The sequence below is a fragment of the Cryptomeria japonica genome, chromosome 6, assembly GCF_030272615.1.
Source record: "Cryptomeria japonica chromosome 6, Sugi_1.0, whole genome shotgun sequence".
Classification (NCBI taxonomy): Eukaryota; Viridiplantae; Streptophyta; class Pinopsida; order Cupressales; family Cupressaceae; genus Cryptomeria; species Cryptomeria japonica.
The window spans coordinates 322,222,469-322,239,101 of record NC_081410.1 but is presented as its reverse complement, the minus strand read 5'-3'; the positions used below and the strand labels follow the sequence as shown (position 1 = coordinate 322,239,101).

The 16,633-nt window shown below is 36.5% G+C and overlaps 1 protein-coding gene across 1 annotated transcript; it reads right to left on the bottom strand.

Annotated features, from left to right (window-relative positions):
- Window positions 1–1,211: 1,211 nt before the first annotated feature.
- On the bottom strand, window positions 1,212–13,897 carry LOC131043665 (intracellular protein transport protein USO1-like). The gene is made up of 4 exons (XM_057976899.2): window positions 13,784–13,897; window positions 13,338–13,663; window positions 2,472–2,646; window positions 1,212–2,297 (listed from the first exon to the last, which is right to left on the bottom strand). The coding sequence occupies exons 1-4, from the start codon at window positions 13,895–13,897 to the stop codon at window positions 1,212–1,214; spliced, it is 1,701 nt and encodes a 566-aa protein (XP_057832882.2).
- Window positions 13,898–16,633: the final 2,736 nt, after the last annotated feature.

Below are 16,633 nucleotides of genomic sequence, written 5' to 3'. Positions count from 1 at the left end.
ACAAGCAATGGATGTGGCAATTAAGGTAAATACAAATGAATCTTCCAATTCCTAGAATATATTGATGTGCACATAAGAGTTTGTGTAGGTGCCCTCATTATAAACCTTGACTATAGGAGAAGCATTAACTTCCCTACTAAGGATTAACTTAGTATTAGAGTTCATATGTTTAAATGATCCACACCCAAGCCCTTTATACTTAGGATTGCTAGTAGGTTGAATAGGTTCCTTGATGCCTTATTTTTGAAGTCCAAAGCAACTATGACCATCATATCCCCTGTATTCTATTATATAGAAGCCTTTACCATATTTCACAATGGGTAGCTTATCAAGTTCTTCATATTCCTCATATTTATATAGCCATTGGGATATTTCCTCTTCTATATTTTCTCTAGTCATCCCATTTTGAGAAGCTAGTGGGTATAAATTGTATTACAACCTTCAGATTTTGATGTGTTAGGTGAGATTTCCCATATGATCTACGTGATGGTGAGTAGCTTGTGAATGCAAAAGAACTCACTAATATCTTACTCACCACACCCCTTGTTATGGAATTGGACCTTGATTGCAAGAATGGAAGTGGATGGGATGGATTTCTTAGATATTAAAAGTGGGTCGATCTAAGTAGATCAAGAAGAGAATGCCTCACCATTGATGGAAACTTGACATTCGGAAGTTCCTTTCAAATTTTTACAATATTCAAAGGGGTCAAGATCGCCTACTTTTATAGTCTTAGTTCCATCATAAGGAAACTTAAGGCATTAATGGAAGGTGGAGGGAATAGCCTTCATGGCATGTATTCATGGACAATTGAAGAAAAGGTTGTAAGAAATATTAAGGTCCAAGAATTGATATATTATATATTGTATCATTGGAGCAACCCAAATGTGAAGTGAAATTGTATCTTCATGAGGGCATTCTATATCATCAGATACTTTTTGTAATGGTGGGTAATGTTTTTTATTAAGGGAAAATAGGTTTTGATGGGCCCCTAAAACCCATTACAACAAAAGATCAAAAGATAGGCATTAAAGCACTACAAAAAGCCAGAGATAGAAAACATATAAAAGATAGCTAACCAGTAAACAAAAGGCCAGCAATAGAAAGACAACAAACAACAAATAGGACTAACAGAGAAAAAGCCAAGGCTAGGTAAAGTTCTTCAGCAACTCAGCAACTTCCAGCTCTAGTTGCTCCATGTTATCAGTAATCTATTTGATTTCCTCAATCTCCCTGCTTTGGCTTTTCTTTTTTCTGGTGCTCGTGCAAGTTCTTCTACCATGACTAATCTCCTTATCTTCAAAAGTGTCTTCCTTCACCTTAGTAATGTTTGCTAAGGCCTTATCCCCTTGGTCACTATCAATCTTACTGATAAGAACCTTCATACTTGCAGAGGTGGCCTTCAAGATCTTATGACCCTGCTCCCCAATCTTCTTGAGCATGTTCTCAACCCCTTCCAGCCTTTTTTCAATAGCCCCAGCTCTGTTCTCCAGGATTTGGAAGCTACTATGTTGAGCGTTAATGATATCCTCAGCATTACTGATTGTTTTGGTAAGTTCACTTAAACAATTAGGGAGGGAGTTCAATTTACCAGTGCCAATAGCCTCTAAAGTCTCAATTTTGCTAGCTTCCTGGGTTTGATTAGCTTTTATGCTTGCAATTTCCTTCTGAACCCAAAGGAAAACTTTGTTGAAGCTATTCGTACCATTTTTGATGCAAAGGTCAATATCTAGATGGGAGCCTTCCTGGACCTTGTCTCCCACAGGATCCAAATTCACCTCCAGACCCACCTCCCTCACATCTATACTCTTAGCTTCCTTCATGGCAATGTCCTCCCTAGCTAGAACCTTATCCTTAGAACCAATCAAGAAGGGCAAACGGTTCTTAGCTTGCACATCCTCATTTTTCAGAGTTTTCCTTTTATGCTTTTGGCTGGAGAGGATTTGGACCTCCTCGCTCTCAGTATCCATAACATCCCCAGTCTCATCTTCCTCCTCATACCAGCTATCATCATCCTCCCCCTTCTGCTTCATTTTGGCTGACCCTTTTCTCTGATTCTCTTTCCTTGTTTTTCTTCTTCTCTTGCTCGACCTAGTTATTTGGGGGTCATCCTCAACATCAGCTTCTGTGTCATAACCTTCACCATCATCATCATCATCTAATTCTTTCAATTCCTCTTGCAACTCAGAAACCTCTACAATGTTCAAATGGATGGTGGTATTCTTGATGTGATTGTACAAAATCACAATCAGACCCTCATGTATAGCAGGATTGGTTTTGGGGTTGGAGATAGCATCCTTTATCCCAACATTGAGGGTACAGAACAAATAATATGGGATGAAATTTTTTTCTTTATACCGAAAATCTTTGAGAATAACAAAATGATAGTTGTAAACCCTAGTAAATCTCCCATCTAATGTGATAAATTCCATAATAGCAAATAATACCCATCACCAAATCAACTTAATTACCCTCGGCGAGTAGTAAGTATGGCTTCCCTTCACCAGTTTGGCTTTCTCCTCCTCATCCTTACGGAATTTCTTCACTGCAGCATTGAACAACTTCCTATCCCTATAGAACTTGATACCATCCATCGGTAGACCCGTAGCCTCAGCGATCATGGTTTCATTCACCTTGACCTGCCTACTGCCAATGGTCAATGTGCCTTTATTCCATCCCTTTTTAAAAATCCATGTAATTTTTGGTCATTTCTCTTGCATTCTCTCCATAAAATCAATCATCTTAGCTTCTTGTAGCATAGCCCAGACCTGAGGATGGTCCCACCATTTATCAATTTTTTTGTTCTCTTGCGATTTCCATCCATTTAGTTATCGATTTCTATCAACTGTGATTTCCTGCAAATACCACTCTTCACTATGGACTTTCTAATTAGTAGGGAAGAAACCACTAGAAGCCAATGGATATTTCTAATACTTTTGCTCGATAAGGAAAAAAGCACCCACAAAGCATGTGAGGTGATCCGACAATTATTAATGTACCTCCTTCTCGACTGCATACAAAACTGAAACCTGCTACCACAATATCCCCTATCATCTCGAGAAATGATTTCAAATCCATCCTTACTTACCATGATATGTTTCATAAATTAAGATGTCATGTGCCACTCAGGGGATCTCCCCCTCGCTATTCTAGATTTTTATTTTCCTGTTCTGTACTGCCTCATTAGTGGCCCAGTCAACACTCATGTTGGCCTCTCTATAATCATGATAAATGTAACACTGATCGAACCCCTCAAGCATCTCCCTAGCCAAATTGATGATATTTTTAATCGTCCACAAGGGTTGGTATTTACCAAGCAGGCAATTGATAAGTTTTTTAGAATCCCCTTCCAGCAATAACAGTTTGACACCCAAATTATGTGCTAATTTAATAGCTTGGAGGGCGCCCATAGCTTCAGCTAGATGATTAATCTGAATCCCCAAGGGAAAGGCCACCACCCCAATAAAAAAGCCAGTACCATTCCAGATAACTCCACCACAACTAGCTAGCCCTAGGTTCCCTTTAGCAGCCCCATCAAAGTTAGCCTTAAACCAATCATTAGGGGGGAAAGACCAGTTGCACATACTCCTTTTGATTTGGTTGGTGTTGGTGTCCGTGTAGGCTGGGATGTTCCAACTCTTGAGAAAAATTAAATTCTTCCTTACTATTGCAGTAATACTCTCCCCTAGCCATCACATTCACAACAAAATTATATTTTATCTTGGCCTAGACCACCTCAAAGGGTTTAATATCATTCCTGAAGATTTTTTTATTCCTCTCTTTCCAAATACCCTAAAGGATATGTGGAAAGAAAAACTTCCATAAATTTCTTATAGTTGAATAGTTTGTAATGCAGTACCAACTCCTGAAACAGTCTTGAATCTCCTCTGAGAACACCCAATTCAAACCCCAATGTTGAAAAAATATAGCCCATATAGGTTGGACATAAGGACAGTGTATAAAAATGTGGTTCACAGATTCCTCATCATTGAGACAAAGATAGCATTTGTTGGGGATGTTGAAACCCCTCTTTCTCAAGTTATCTATGGTTAGTATCTTATTTTGTGAAAAAATCCATTAAAAAATATTAATTTTAGGAGTCAAACCTTGATGTTGGGCATTAGCCCAGCAGGGGCTAGGGTCTTGAGATTGAGCCAAGATAAGGACAACATATGACACAGAATAAATCCCTGAAGAGGTACCACTCCACACCATGTGGTCCTCCCTTCTAGGATTTAAAATTGCTTGGTTGATCACTAAGTTTACCTACTTTAGGTTGGAATCAATGGAGTTGAGGTCCACCCACTTTTGATCTCTCCAGTAGTCAGCAACTTTAACACTGAACTTCTCCTTACATGTCTGGATGATCATCTGAGAAACACAATTATTGAGAGGGGCTCCTCCAATCTAGGCATCATCCGAGAAATCCACCTTCCTTCCATTACCTATGGCCCAAACTTTTCCTATACTAACTATACCTTTAGCATGGATAAAATTGTTCCAAATAGTAGAGTCACTCGATATCTGATCAAAGGCAAGAAAATATTCCATGGTAGGGACCACACGTAAGTACTTAGCCTTCCAGATATCATTCCACTCTCCATTTCCCTAATAGATTCTCCAGATTTGTTTGGCTAGAAGGGTCTTGTTCAGTGTTCTAATATTTCTTAAACCTAGACCCCCCACCTTTTTGGGTTTGTAGATATTTTCCCAAGCAATGAGGGCAACTCTCTTCTTCTCCTCAACCCCAGACCAAAGGAAAGCTTTCTAAATTTTCTCAATAGAATCTACAAATTTTCCAAGAATTTGGAAAAGGATTAAAGCATAAACAAGAAGACTCTGGAGAGAATATTTTAAAAGATGGATTTTACCAGCTTGACTAAGAAGGGTACCTTTTCAACCAGCCAGCTTCCTACTAAATCTATCAACAAGACTGTTCCAAAACAATTCCATAGGTTTCGTGCCAAGAGGAAGTCTCAGGTAAATAGAAGGGGGCTTTCCAATTTGGAAACCAAGGATCTGGGCCATCCTAATATGTATGTTCTTCGGGGTGTTGAAGAAGAAAACAAATCTTTTCTCCCAATTAATCATTTGACCCGAAGCAGAACTATAAGTTTTGAGAAGTTTCTTCATAGTAGAAGCTTCTTTGATCGAAGAGGTGCCCATCAAAATGGTATCATCAACAAATTGTTGGTAGGAATAGGCTTTGAAACCAAAAGAGGGGGAGATTCCTAACAAAAGCCCCTAAGAAACAAATTTGCTAATAAATCTACCCAGACATTCAGCCAAAATAATGAAGAGAATGGGGGAGATGGGATCCCCTTTCCTGATGCCCCTAGAAGTTTTAAAGAAGGGGGAAGGAACACTATTCACAATGATAGAGAAAGAAGGAGTCAAGATAAGTTGACCAATCAACTAAATTAACCTATCACAGAAGCCAAAAGCATCAAGCACCTTACCCAAGAAGCCCTAGTCCACACGATCATAGGCTTTAGATAAGTCCAACTTCATCAAGAAGCCTTGTTTCTTCGATTCCACTAGTGAGTGAATGTTTTCATGAATAGTAAAGATAGAATCAAGGATTTGTTTGCCAGGAATGAAGCCACTCTATTGGAACGATATTATAGATGGGAGAATCATAAGCAGTCTATCAGTAACCACCTTCGAGATAATTTTATAGAAAGAATTGCATAATCTTATCAGATGAAACTTATCCATAGAATCAGCCGCAAGACATTTGGGAATTAGGACTAGAAAAGTAGCATTGCGTTCCTTTAAGATAATCCTAGCCACAAAAAATTCTTGCACACCTTTAACCACATCTAATTTGAGAATGTTCCAAAAGGCTTGAAAGAAGAAGAGCAGAAACCCATCCAAACCCAAGGCTTTATTGCCATCAAAGGAGAAAACCATTTTCTTAACTTCCTCCTTAGAGGGGATGGCCACCAAAGCCTTGTTCTAAACATCATTAATGATGGAAGGAATGGTCTCTAAGAGGGCCCTCTGAGAATGATCATCCAGACCACAATCCTCTGAGAGAAGAGATTAGTAAAAACTCCTGGCTTCATTCCCAATCTCGTCGTCCTTCTTGGTTTCAATACCACCAATTCTCAACTTTGAGATCTTATTTGCAGCCTTATGTTTCATAGTAGTCATATGGATGAACCTGGTATTTTTGTCCCCAACATTAAGCCAAAGAGATATGAACCGTTGTTTCCAAAATTCTTCTCTTCTAATAATCTTATGATACTTAACAAGCACTTCATTTTCCTCCCTGATGGATACTTCATTATATCCGCTGGTTTGGATTTTATCATGTATTTCCCTAAGCTCAAGGTAGGTTTTGGACTTGGCAGCAAAAAGATCCCCCAAAAACTTCCTTGTTCCATTTATTTATATTATCTTTCACATACCTTAATTTTTTTGCCATTCTATACATCGGGGTACCTTTGACATCAATAGACCACCACTTCTCAATGGTCTTCTCAAGGTTAGGATGGTCCAACCACATCCTTTCAAATCTAAATGGGAAGTTTCTTATAAAACTTATATTCTCATCAGCAAAAACAACAGGAAAGTGGTTAGAACCAATCCTATAAAATGTTGATAGGTAGCACTGATAATGGTTAAACCAATCATTAGAAATAGGGGCCCTATCAAGTCTAACTTGAATAAGATCTTCCACCACCCCACGGTTGGTCCAAGTAAAATTAGCACCTTGGAGATCAATATCATGCAGACCCTAGTTATTGATAAAGTTCAAAAGATCCATTCTATTATCTAACTAAGAGGGGACACCTCCAAACTTCTCTTTTTCATGGAGAGGGGTGTTGAAGTCCCCCATGACCATCCACATTTCATCCTTAAAAAGAGACAGGATGGCCTCCAACTTCTTCCAGAATTTACATCTACCTAGTCTATTATTAGGGGCGTAAATATTAGTCAAGAGCCATGAGGTAGCATCCCTTAAATGATGAAACCTAACAAAGGCCAAATTGCTATCCTGCTTAACAGGTACCCCGGTAACACGCCTTAGATTCCAGAATTAATGGTGGGTAATGTTAATCTTAGAGGATCTAGTTAATATTAAGAGGAGGGTGAATCAGTATTAACAACAATTTCAAACTTAAAACTTGAACTTGCAAAACTTCACCAAATCAATCATAAAACAGTAATAAACTCTTTACCATTACTGGTAATCACAAATAACCAACTGTTAAACCAGTTTATCATAACTGCTCATTAAGTGTTCATCGACATGCATAAACTGAAAGTAAAATATAACAGCACATAAAAACATTCACCATATGAACACCATTTTTTTCACATTGAAACCCAAATAGGGAAAAACCACTGTGGGAATTGGTACCTACAAAAATTATGCACTCTTTCGGAATGCACCCTATTAGGAGCCTAGCCCAGTTAGAAGCTTACAAAGATACCCTGTTAGGAGCAGACTCTGTTAGGAGTCACCTGGTTAAGGGATTTAGATATTGAGCCTTGTTAGGAGCTTTGACCTGTTAGGATCAACCTTGTAAGAGGATTTAACACTCAGATGTTGAGCTACCCAGTTAAGGGATTTACAATGTAAGGCATGTTAGGACCTACTCGGTTAAGAGATTTTATTGTTGTAATTGTTAGAGAACAATCATGAATGATTTGGGTATAGCACTTAATTGCTTGCTTGATCAGATCCAATTCTTGCTCTAAATCTGCTACTCTCTAGCAGATCTCATACTCTGGCTCGGCTTCACACTCTTATCAAAACCATCGACACAACAAACATCAATTGTACTGACATAAATAACCTTTACAACTTAGTTGGTTACAAAACCCTAAGACTTACGACATAGATCATCATAGATCTTTACAACTCATTACAGATCATCATTGATCATCATATGGATCATTACAATCAATTACAAATCAATTACAATCATTAAATGATCATTGCATCTTGATCTGATACAAAGTCAAACCCTTAGAACACTCTTCTAAGCGCTTCGCATATTCCCAAGAAATTCACCCTTCAAACGTGTCAAAACATCATTCAAACACTTCACGCGGTTTATGCCACATGATCACTAATATTTGAACTTGATATCACTACCAAACCAAAAATCATTATCGATTAAGAGAATTCTTTACCGGTCCTTAAACCCTTCTTAAACCCTAGAAAAAATACAATAGAAATCATAAACATGATTTTTGATAACCAAAACATGATGCAGTTATGGCCAGATACATATTACAATGATACAAACTCACATTCCAAACTGCAACACTTCAATCATCACCAATCGCCAAATCTAATTTAAACATTTCCATGTTTAGCGGTTAAGGTCCTAATTCCCAGTTCATTGTCTTCAATACCGATAAGGCATTTTCAGTAGACCAAAAAGACTTAGATGACAAAATATGACTTGGTAAACATCAGTTGCCATCAATGACAACACAAATAACTGATCAAAGTCATGCAATCTCAATCTCTTCATCACAATGTCATCACAAATAGTCCTTTACCAATTCAGTCATCATTCTTCATATGCATCAGTTATGCCAATCATGCCAACAAATATTTACTAGCTTGATTATGTAAAATAGGAATGAAACTCATTTACCACATAAATACATTGAAGAATAATCAATAGGCCCAAATTTAGACCTATTGAAAGAGTTGGGCACTAATGATTTGATTATTATTTGTGCTTATGATTTGGATTTGATGATAGAAAGTGAGAACTAGGAATAATGATGCACAATTGAGAGTATTTGGCATAAATAGTGATTTTAGATCAAATATGTAGAGTCTAAATATAGATATGAAAATTGGAATTAGAAAGGAACTTGTGCCTAAAATTTGAGCCCAAAAGTTTCAGACTTTGAGGTTACACAACTTAGTCTTGAAGGTATCATATGTAAATATTGATAATAGATTCAGGATTAGGATGTCACTTATAACATCCTCAAATTTTGTATGAAAAGTGCCAAACATTGTTCAATGATTGCCATTGTCCAAGGTTTTCTACTTCTTCAAAATCTTCATTTTGTACTTTCTAGATATGTATTCTTTTATTGCTAAACCTATGATTTGCATATAAAAGAGAGTAAAGATGGTGTTGTGTTGATAGGGTTTTCATCAGTTAAACCTTGAGTTTGGAATTAACCCTTTAATGAAAATAGATAGAAAGGAAAGCTTTGAAGTAAAATGTTGGATACACAATATTATACCTCAAGCTTGATGTTGTTGTTTCTGATGATGATGCAATTCTCTTTGAATGAGACCCAAATGTTGATGCAATAACATCACATGACAAGGCATAAAAAAATATATAACGAAAACACACTTGCATGAAGATTGTTGTAACTTACTGCTCTATAATGATTAGCTCTAAAGAATTTTTCTCATAAGACTTGCTATAGGATGTGCTTGAATGCTTGAGTGATAATGTAGGATGACAATGAATTGGGAAAGATGCTCCTATATAAGGTTCCCAAGGTATTTCATAAATTAGGCTGACCTCCAATGGTCATATTTAATTGATGGGGTCAGAATCAAATGACAAGAACTAATTGTTGGAAATTTCAATTGTTGTGTTTTATTGTCATCAATGTCAACTTGTCTTGAGTTGTCATTAATGTTAAATTAAGGATGGTGTAGTGAAAGTTTCAATATGCAGTAAGGAGTATTTACATGTTTTGGTATTCCTACTTGTGTTGTCATTGATGTTGAAGGATGGTGTAGTTGAAGTTTCAATATGCAAGAAAGAGTATTTATTTGTTCTGATATTGTTGAATTGTCTTGTGGAGATGTTGAAGTATTTCTTGAAAGATGGTATAGAGGAAGTTTCAATATGTTGGCCTTAACAACATTTTCCCAGATGACATTTCAACAATCAATTTACGCACTACAAACACCAGAGCAAAACAATAACATAATCTTCCAAGGTCGGCCTGACTTGGAAAGAGACTGTCCTCGAGATACCATAATAACAGGCTACTAGAAATTCATGATCATAATCCAACTCACCATTACAATTTTAAAGACATAAACAACAAACCACCAAAATATTATTATCAAAAATTAAGAAACCAGAGGAAAATTCAGAGCATGAAGATCTGCTCAATAATATATAGTCGAATACACTTCTGGAGCACAGCATCTGAAGCATGACTTATAGATAACCAAAACCATGAGTACAACAATCTCAACTAATGACCATAATCATATAAAAAAAATGTAAAACCATATCTACACAAAAATAGAGAACTGCACTTCTAAGATAAGTTAACTGAATATTGTTAGATTGCATGAATGACCGAAGCATGAAAACAATTGTCACAACCAACACCAAATCTCTTTCATTAAGATAAATGTGTCCTTATACTGACAAAACATATTTCTAGAGAAATAAATATGACTGCAACATATTAGCAACAAGTAGATTTTTCTATCTGCAACGTACATACTTATCTTCCATTGTTTTACAACACATCCAAACCAATTTGGATCACCTGGTTTGACATTAATGACAACTAAGACAATTATATCTAACAATCTCCCCCTTTGTCATTGATGAAAAAATACTTGAATCAAAAACTTGTCATAACCCCCCCTTAGATAATGCTTCCTTACAAAACTTAATATTTCTCCTGATACACAATATTTCCCCCCCTTTTACATCAAGTACAAAGGGTAACAATAAAAAAAATAGGTTACCAGAAAGATTTGTACTACAAAAGAAAGAATGCTTCACTCACGCTTCTAAAAGATTCTCTTATACTTCTTCAATTTTGGAAAGAAAGTCTTCCAAGAATTCATTGCCAAATGAAGACTCAAACTCAATGTATCATTCTTGATTATTTCATCAACTTCTTCTGATAAGGAACCAAGAAAAGTAGGATTTCGCACACACTTCTCAGCTTCAATAAAGAGACCGAAAAGATGTTCTAACCTAGCCTCAACAATTTCTTTTACCTTTAAGAAAACTTTCACCACATCTTCTTTCTACCTCTAATAGAATACAAGATCTGACTATAGAGAATTGATTTTCTTCCTTTGTTCACCATCCATATCACTGAAAAATTAGATGATTTGCCCATGGAATTCAACTTAGATTTAATAGAGTCAATCTTATCTTTAAATTTTTCAATAGCTGTCGACCACTAGAGATAATATTTGTATACTCTACCTACTTGTGCAGCACAATCTCTCATGTGTTCTTATCATCTTATAATAATCTCTTTTTGAGCATATGCACATATCTTTTCCATATCATCTAGAATTTCATCATTTGCAAAAGGTACTGCCTCAAGAGGCTTCTTCAAACGATCTTTAAGGACTCGACAAAGAACATCCAATAAGATTTCTGCAAGATCACCAAGAGCAATATTGTTCTAGACCAAGTGGTCAACCAGAACATCTTCAATTTGATCCTAATCATAAGAAGGTCACTCAAACCATAAATCTCCAATATTCTTCAATCCATCAGCTTCCTTAAGAATACTCATAATGTTCTCAACACTACAGGGGTCATCTTCCTCTTTACTTTCTTCAACTAAAGCCAATTTTCCCTTAGCCACTGAAGATGGTTTCGGATCATCTAGGAAAATAATCTATTTTCCTTTTTGACCTTTCATCTTCTTCTTCTATTTCAGAGAAGACACAACAACTCTTATTTTCAAACTTCTATTGTCGAAGGAGGCACTCTCCTCATGAACACTAATATTGCTAGGAACTGGACTAGAGAACAACTTCTTCTGAAGGTTTATAAAGTAATTCTCACATGCCTGATCTTTATCATCCAAACAAGATAGATATCTAAAAAATTATTTTCCAACAAAGACATTTCATTTCCATACTATATTATCCTTCAAGGATGAAGCTTTTGTGAAATAAAGCATTAAGCATACAATCAAAGAACCAAATTGGAATGAATATCCCTGAAATTTTATAATCTTAATGTTTTCTACTAATTGTGCTCACAACAATTCACACAAATCATTTTTTTTTGCTTTCTTTCACCATTTGATGAGAAATATACACTACACTTGCCGAAGTAGATCCTTTTCTATTTCTGAAATAGATTTTATAATAAATTCCATATGGAACATAACTTATAATAGGGTCAATGATAGTGTCGATTATTAAAGCCCATTTATCACCTATGATGTCGGCTAGGGTTTCAACTTCTTTGTTCTTGATTGATTTCTTCACTAGAAGGGGTCCATTATCACACAAACTAGAAACTACAAGAATTACTTCCTTCGAAATGTGATATGACTTATCTAGCATCATATAGTCATCTTCGATACAATTCAAAATAAATTAATCATGTCTTCATCTACACACCACAAAAAGTGACTCCAAACATCCAAGCCTTTATGCCTCAAACCTCTGATTTTCTGCAATCTTTCACTCGACAAGGAATTTCCCAAAAAAATTATTTTCTCATGATTGTATTCTTTTAATTGCACATTTTCAATTTTCTGAACACTCTTACTGCTAGACTCATCTGCAACAAATTTCTTTGAATCCATAGAGAAAATATGTGATAAATATTTTTTATGCAAACTTCACTCTAAAACTCCTTCTACTCTCCAATTGCTCTTCTCTTTAAATTCTTCAACGCATGATGCAAAACTAACTCAAAAATTATATATTTACCTTGTTCAGTGTGCCTAGGGTTTTCCACCAAAAACTATCTTATCATAGTGACATCAACTGAATTTTACACTTCAACATACGCAATCGACCAGACCATATAACAACATCAGCAACATAATCCACCACATGCATCTCTTTCACTCAAGGGGGTACAAATAGATTTCTCTTTGAAGCTCCCCCTAAGTCGAAGCTACCGGATCATTTTTTAGAGGAAGAAGCACCAACATCGAACTCAAGTGCAACAGACTCGATTGTCTCTTTCTTTCTCCAAATCATAGAATTCTTCTTCTTAAGTTCATTATATTTTATCGAAGAATTCATATTCCTACATTTGTTATCAATATGTCCATACTTGTTGCACTTGTAACATTTTACATTCCTTTGTCTTGAATTTATTGAATTTGTTCTAGATCTGCACTTATTAGCTTTGTGACCAAATTTATAGCATATGTGACAATAACCCTAAAAGGTCTTATTCATGAATGATATGTTTACTCCATTTTCAAATTGTCTATAGTTTCTATTCATGACTTGATTGTTGCAATTTTTAGCCTTATGATCAAAATTTCTAGATGTAAAGCATTGAATATTTGTACTCGCAGTGTGCTTGCAATCTACAGCTTTATGTCCAAAATAATTGCATTGAAAACAATAGCCATTAAATGAGTACCTTTGAGCATTAGGTTGTTGAATCAAAGGCCTTTTTATAGTAGGTCTTGGATTCCAAACTTTATTTGAATCTTCAAGTTTATTCAGATCTTCAATCTTTCCTTTTCCTTTACTTTTTTCATTAAAGCATTCGCTAGGAGAACCCAATCCTTCCTTATCCTTGTGAGATTTTTGCATGGATAATAGTTTGTCCAATAATGCACCACTTTCACTGACTTTTGCTTCATTCTTCACCTTCAATAACTCTTGTTCCAGCTTCCCATGTTCTTTAGTCTTTAGATTGATTATGTCCTTCAAGGTTTCTTCCACCTTTGTACTTTCTTCAACCTAAAACTTTAGATTCACAATAGTCTCATTTTCTTGCTTCAATTCCCTGTTGAATTCTCGATGCCTTTCTTTGAACTTCTATATTTGATTTCTTAGCTTCTGCACACATTCATTTGCTACCTTAACATTCTCCTTTAAGTCTTCATTCTCAGACTCTACACTCTCCAGGTTTTCAAGGGTTGTCTTCAATTCTTCATCCAAGTAATATTCTTCATCCATATCCATAGGAGTCATCTATTCTGATAACTCAATGATGAACAATAAGTACCAAACCAGTACTAAGAGGGGGGAGTGAATCAGTACAGTCACAAAAACTTTTCCCGAACCGGTTTGACTTCAAACACTGTAAATGTCTGACAGACAGTAAAGCCGGTCTAAAATAGAATGTAACCGGTAAGGCTAGGAATGACTGTGACAAGCGTTAACCGGTTAATCACTTAGTTTTCCACTCAACTTAATACTACACTTCCATTTCACCCTTATGCTTGAATAGATAATCTATCATCAGAAATATAATAACAGCTAGCTCAACATGATTTACCTTCAGACACAAATCACATAAATCATCACATGAAAAATACTACACATGACACACTGATTTTTCACATGGAAACCCAACTGGGAAAAACCACAATGGGGATAAATACCCACAAGCTTCTTTTGAACTCTTTAGAAGTCCGCTCTATTAGGAGCCTAGTCCGGTTAAAGACTATTTCAATAGGTTTTGCTAGGAACTGATCCTGTTAGGGATCACCCGGTTAAGGGATGGCTAAATACCTGATTAAGGGTTAAGCCCTATTAAAGGTTACCTTGTTAGAGGATTTCAAGAACTCAATTAGTTTGAGTCACCCTGTTAAAGGATTTACAACAAGCTAATTAAAGCTACCCAGTTAAGGGATTTTCCAACTGTTGAAGTGGTTAAAGATCAACAAGTATTACAATGATCTAATAATAGCACTCAATGCCTAATGCAGATCCTCTTAAGTTCCTTCCTTCTGCACACATACAATGCAGGAATCAATCCTCTTATCTCATCTGGTCTGGAAAGAATCACGTATCTTTTCACTTAGATACACACACCATTTGCCAACAACCTCAAAAAGAAACACAACATCAACCTTATAGGAAACAGATAGGTCGGTGTCATAAACCCTAAACCCTAAACATTTAGGTTAAGCAATTCAAGCGGTTCAATCCTGGCCATTGAACACTTTGCATTTGAATACAAAAGTCTTGAACATATCTCAAGATATTCTCCATCGTTCATTCTTCACCGTTTTCATGGCAGCTTGTAACCCATCACATGTTCTCCACCGTTTACAGGGACTTCACACATTCCCAAGGTAGATAGGATCAATCTCCTTCATGCAAGATCCTTCACACGCTCGAGCTGACATGGCAACACAATCGGATCTTCATTACAATGCTAATTCATCACACAATGTCATCAGTTGAGTCACACAGGCTTGGAATACTTCAATCGGAAACCCTTAAGCTAAGACTACCAACCGGTAGTCATATCATGTTCAGTCCTCATAGAGAACATTCCATATGTCGGTTCACATTTCATCATACCGATTCTCTTGGACAAACATACCACTTCACCTATTGCTCAATATACCGGTTTACCACATTGTATCGGTTCATTTCAGCATATTGCTGGTTCACTCTTCAATCATATTGACATCAATGACAACATAATATCATCATGTCAACATACTCAACACAAATTCCAACAATCTCCCCCTTTGGCATTGATGGCAATATACAAAGATCTCGCTTTCTGCATCACATCTTCTCCCCATTGTTGTGGATATCTTCTCCGCTTCACATCTTCTCCCCCTTTGACAACAATGCCAAAGTGGAGGCACAAGTTTTCCTGTTCCACTATGTTGCTCCCCTAAGGAGTAGCATCCTTCAACACATCAATTCAAAAAATTTGGACATAGCAATAACTAACTAATGTGGATTACATACTTTCAGTTCACCTCTTAAAGGGGCAGCACCCCTAGTTCACCTCTTAAATACGCAAATGAAGCCTTTGGTAGAGGCTTGGTGAATATATCTGCTAACTGCTCCTTACTGGAAACATGTTCCAGTACAACTTCCTTGTTCTGAACCTTTTCCCTCAAGAAATGATACTTGAGCTCAAAGTGCTTGGTTCTAGCATGCAAAACTAGATTCTTGGAAATGTTGATTGCACTTGTATTGTCACAAAACATGCTTACCAGTTTAGATACAGGAACTTTAAAGTCATTCAATACATGCTTCATCCAAATAGTCTGGGTACAATTCATAAAGGCTGCAACATACTCCGCTTCTACTGTAGACTGAGAGATACAACTTTGCTTTTTACTCATCCATGGGTTATGGATACCATAACCCATAGTCAATAGTTCCCTTCAGATATCTAAGAATACACTTGACTGCTACCAAGTGGGATTCTCTAGGGCTTTGCTGAAACTGAGTGGTAATACCCACTACATGTGCAATGTCCGGTCTGCTATGCACTACATAATGCAACTTACCAATCATTGATCGGTAATCCTTCTCATTTACCACCACTAAGTCATCTTCTTTTGATAGCTTACAACCGATCACCATTGGTGTACCAACCGGTTTAATCTTCCATGCCAAAGATTTTCAACACCACTTTGATGTACTTGGACTGAGTAATAAAGATTCCATCTTTCATTTGTTGAATCTGTAGTCCAATGAAGAACTTAATCTCCCCTATGAGTGACATTTCAAACTCCTTTTTCATCTCATCAGCAAATTCATGACTCATCTTGTCATCACCTCCAAAGATGATGTCATCAATAAATACTTCACAGATCAAAATTTGGTCTCCTTCTAATTTCAAGTAGATATTGCTATCTTCACTTGTTCTTTCAAATCCAATCTTCACAAGATGGGAGTGCAATCGTTCATACCATGCTCTCGGTGCCTGCTTTAGTCCATACAAGGCTT

Coding starts and splice junctions, on each gene's coding strand:
- LOC131043665 (XM_057976899.2), bottom strand. CDS start 13,897: ATGACTCCTATGGATATGGATGAAGAATATTACTTGGATGAAGAATTG. Junction 13,664..13,783: donor ACTTAAAGGAGAATGTTAAG/GTAGCAAATGAA, acceptor CTAAAGTTTTAG/GTTGAAGAAAGTACAAAGGT. Junction 2,647..13,337: donor CAACAACCTAATGCTCAAAG/GTACTCATTTAA, acceptor GACCATTGGCAG/TAGGCAGGTCAAGGTGAATG.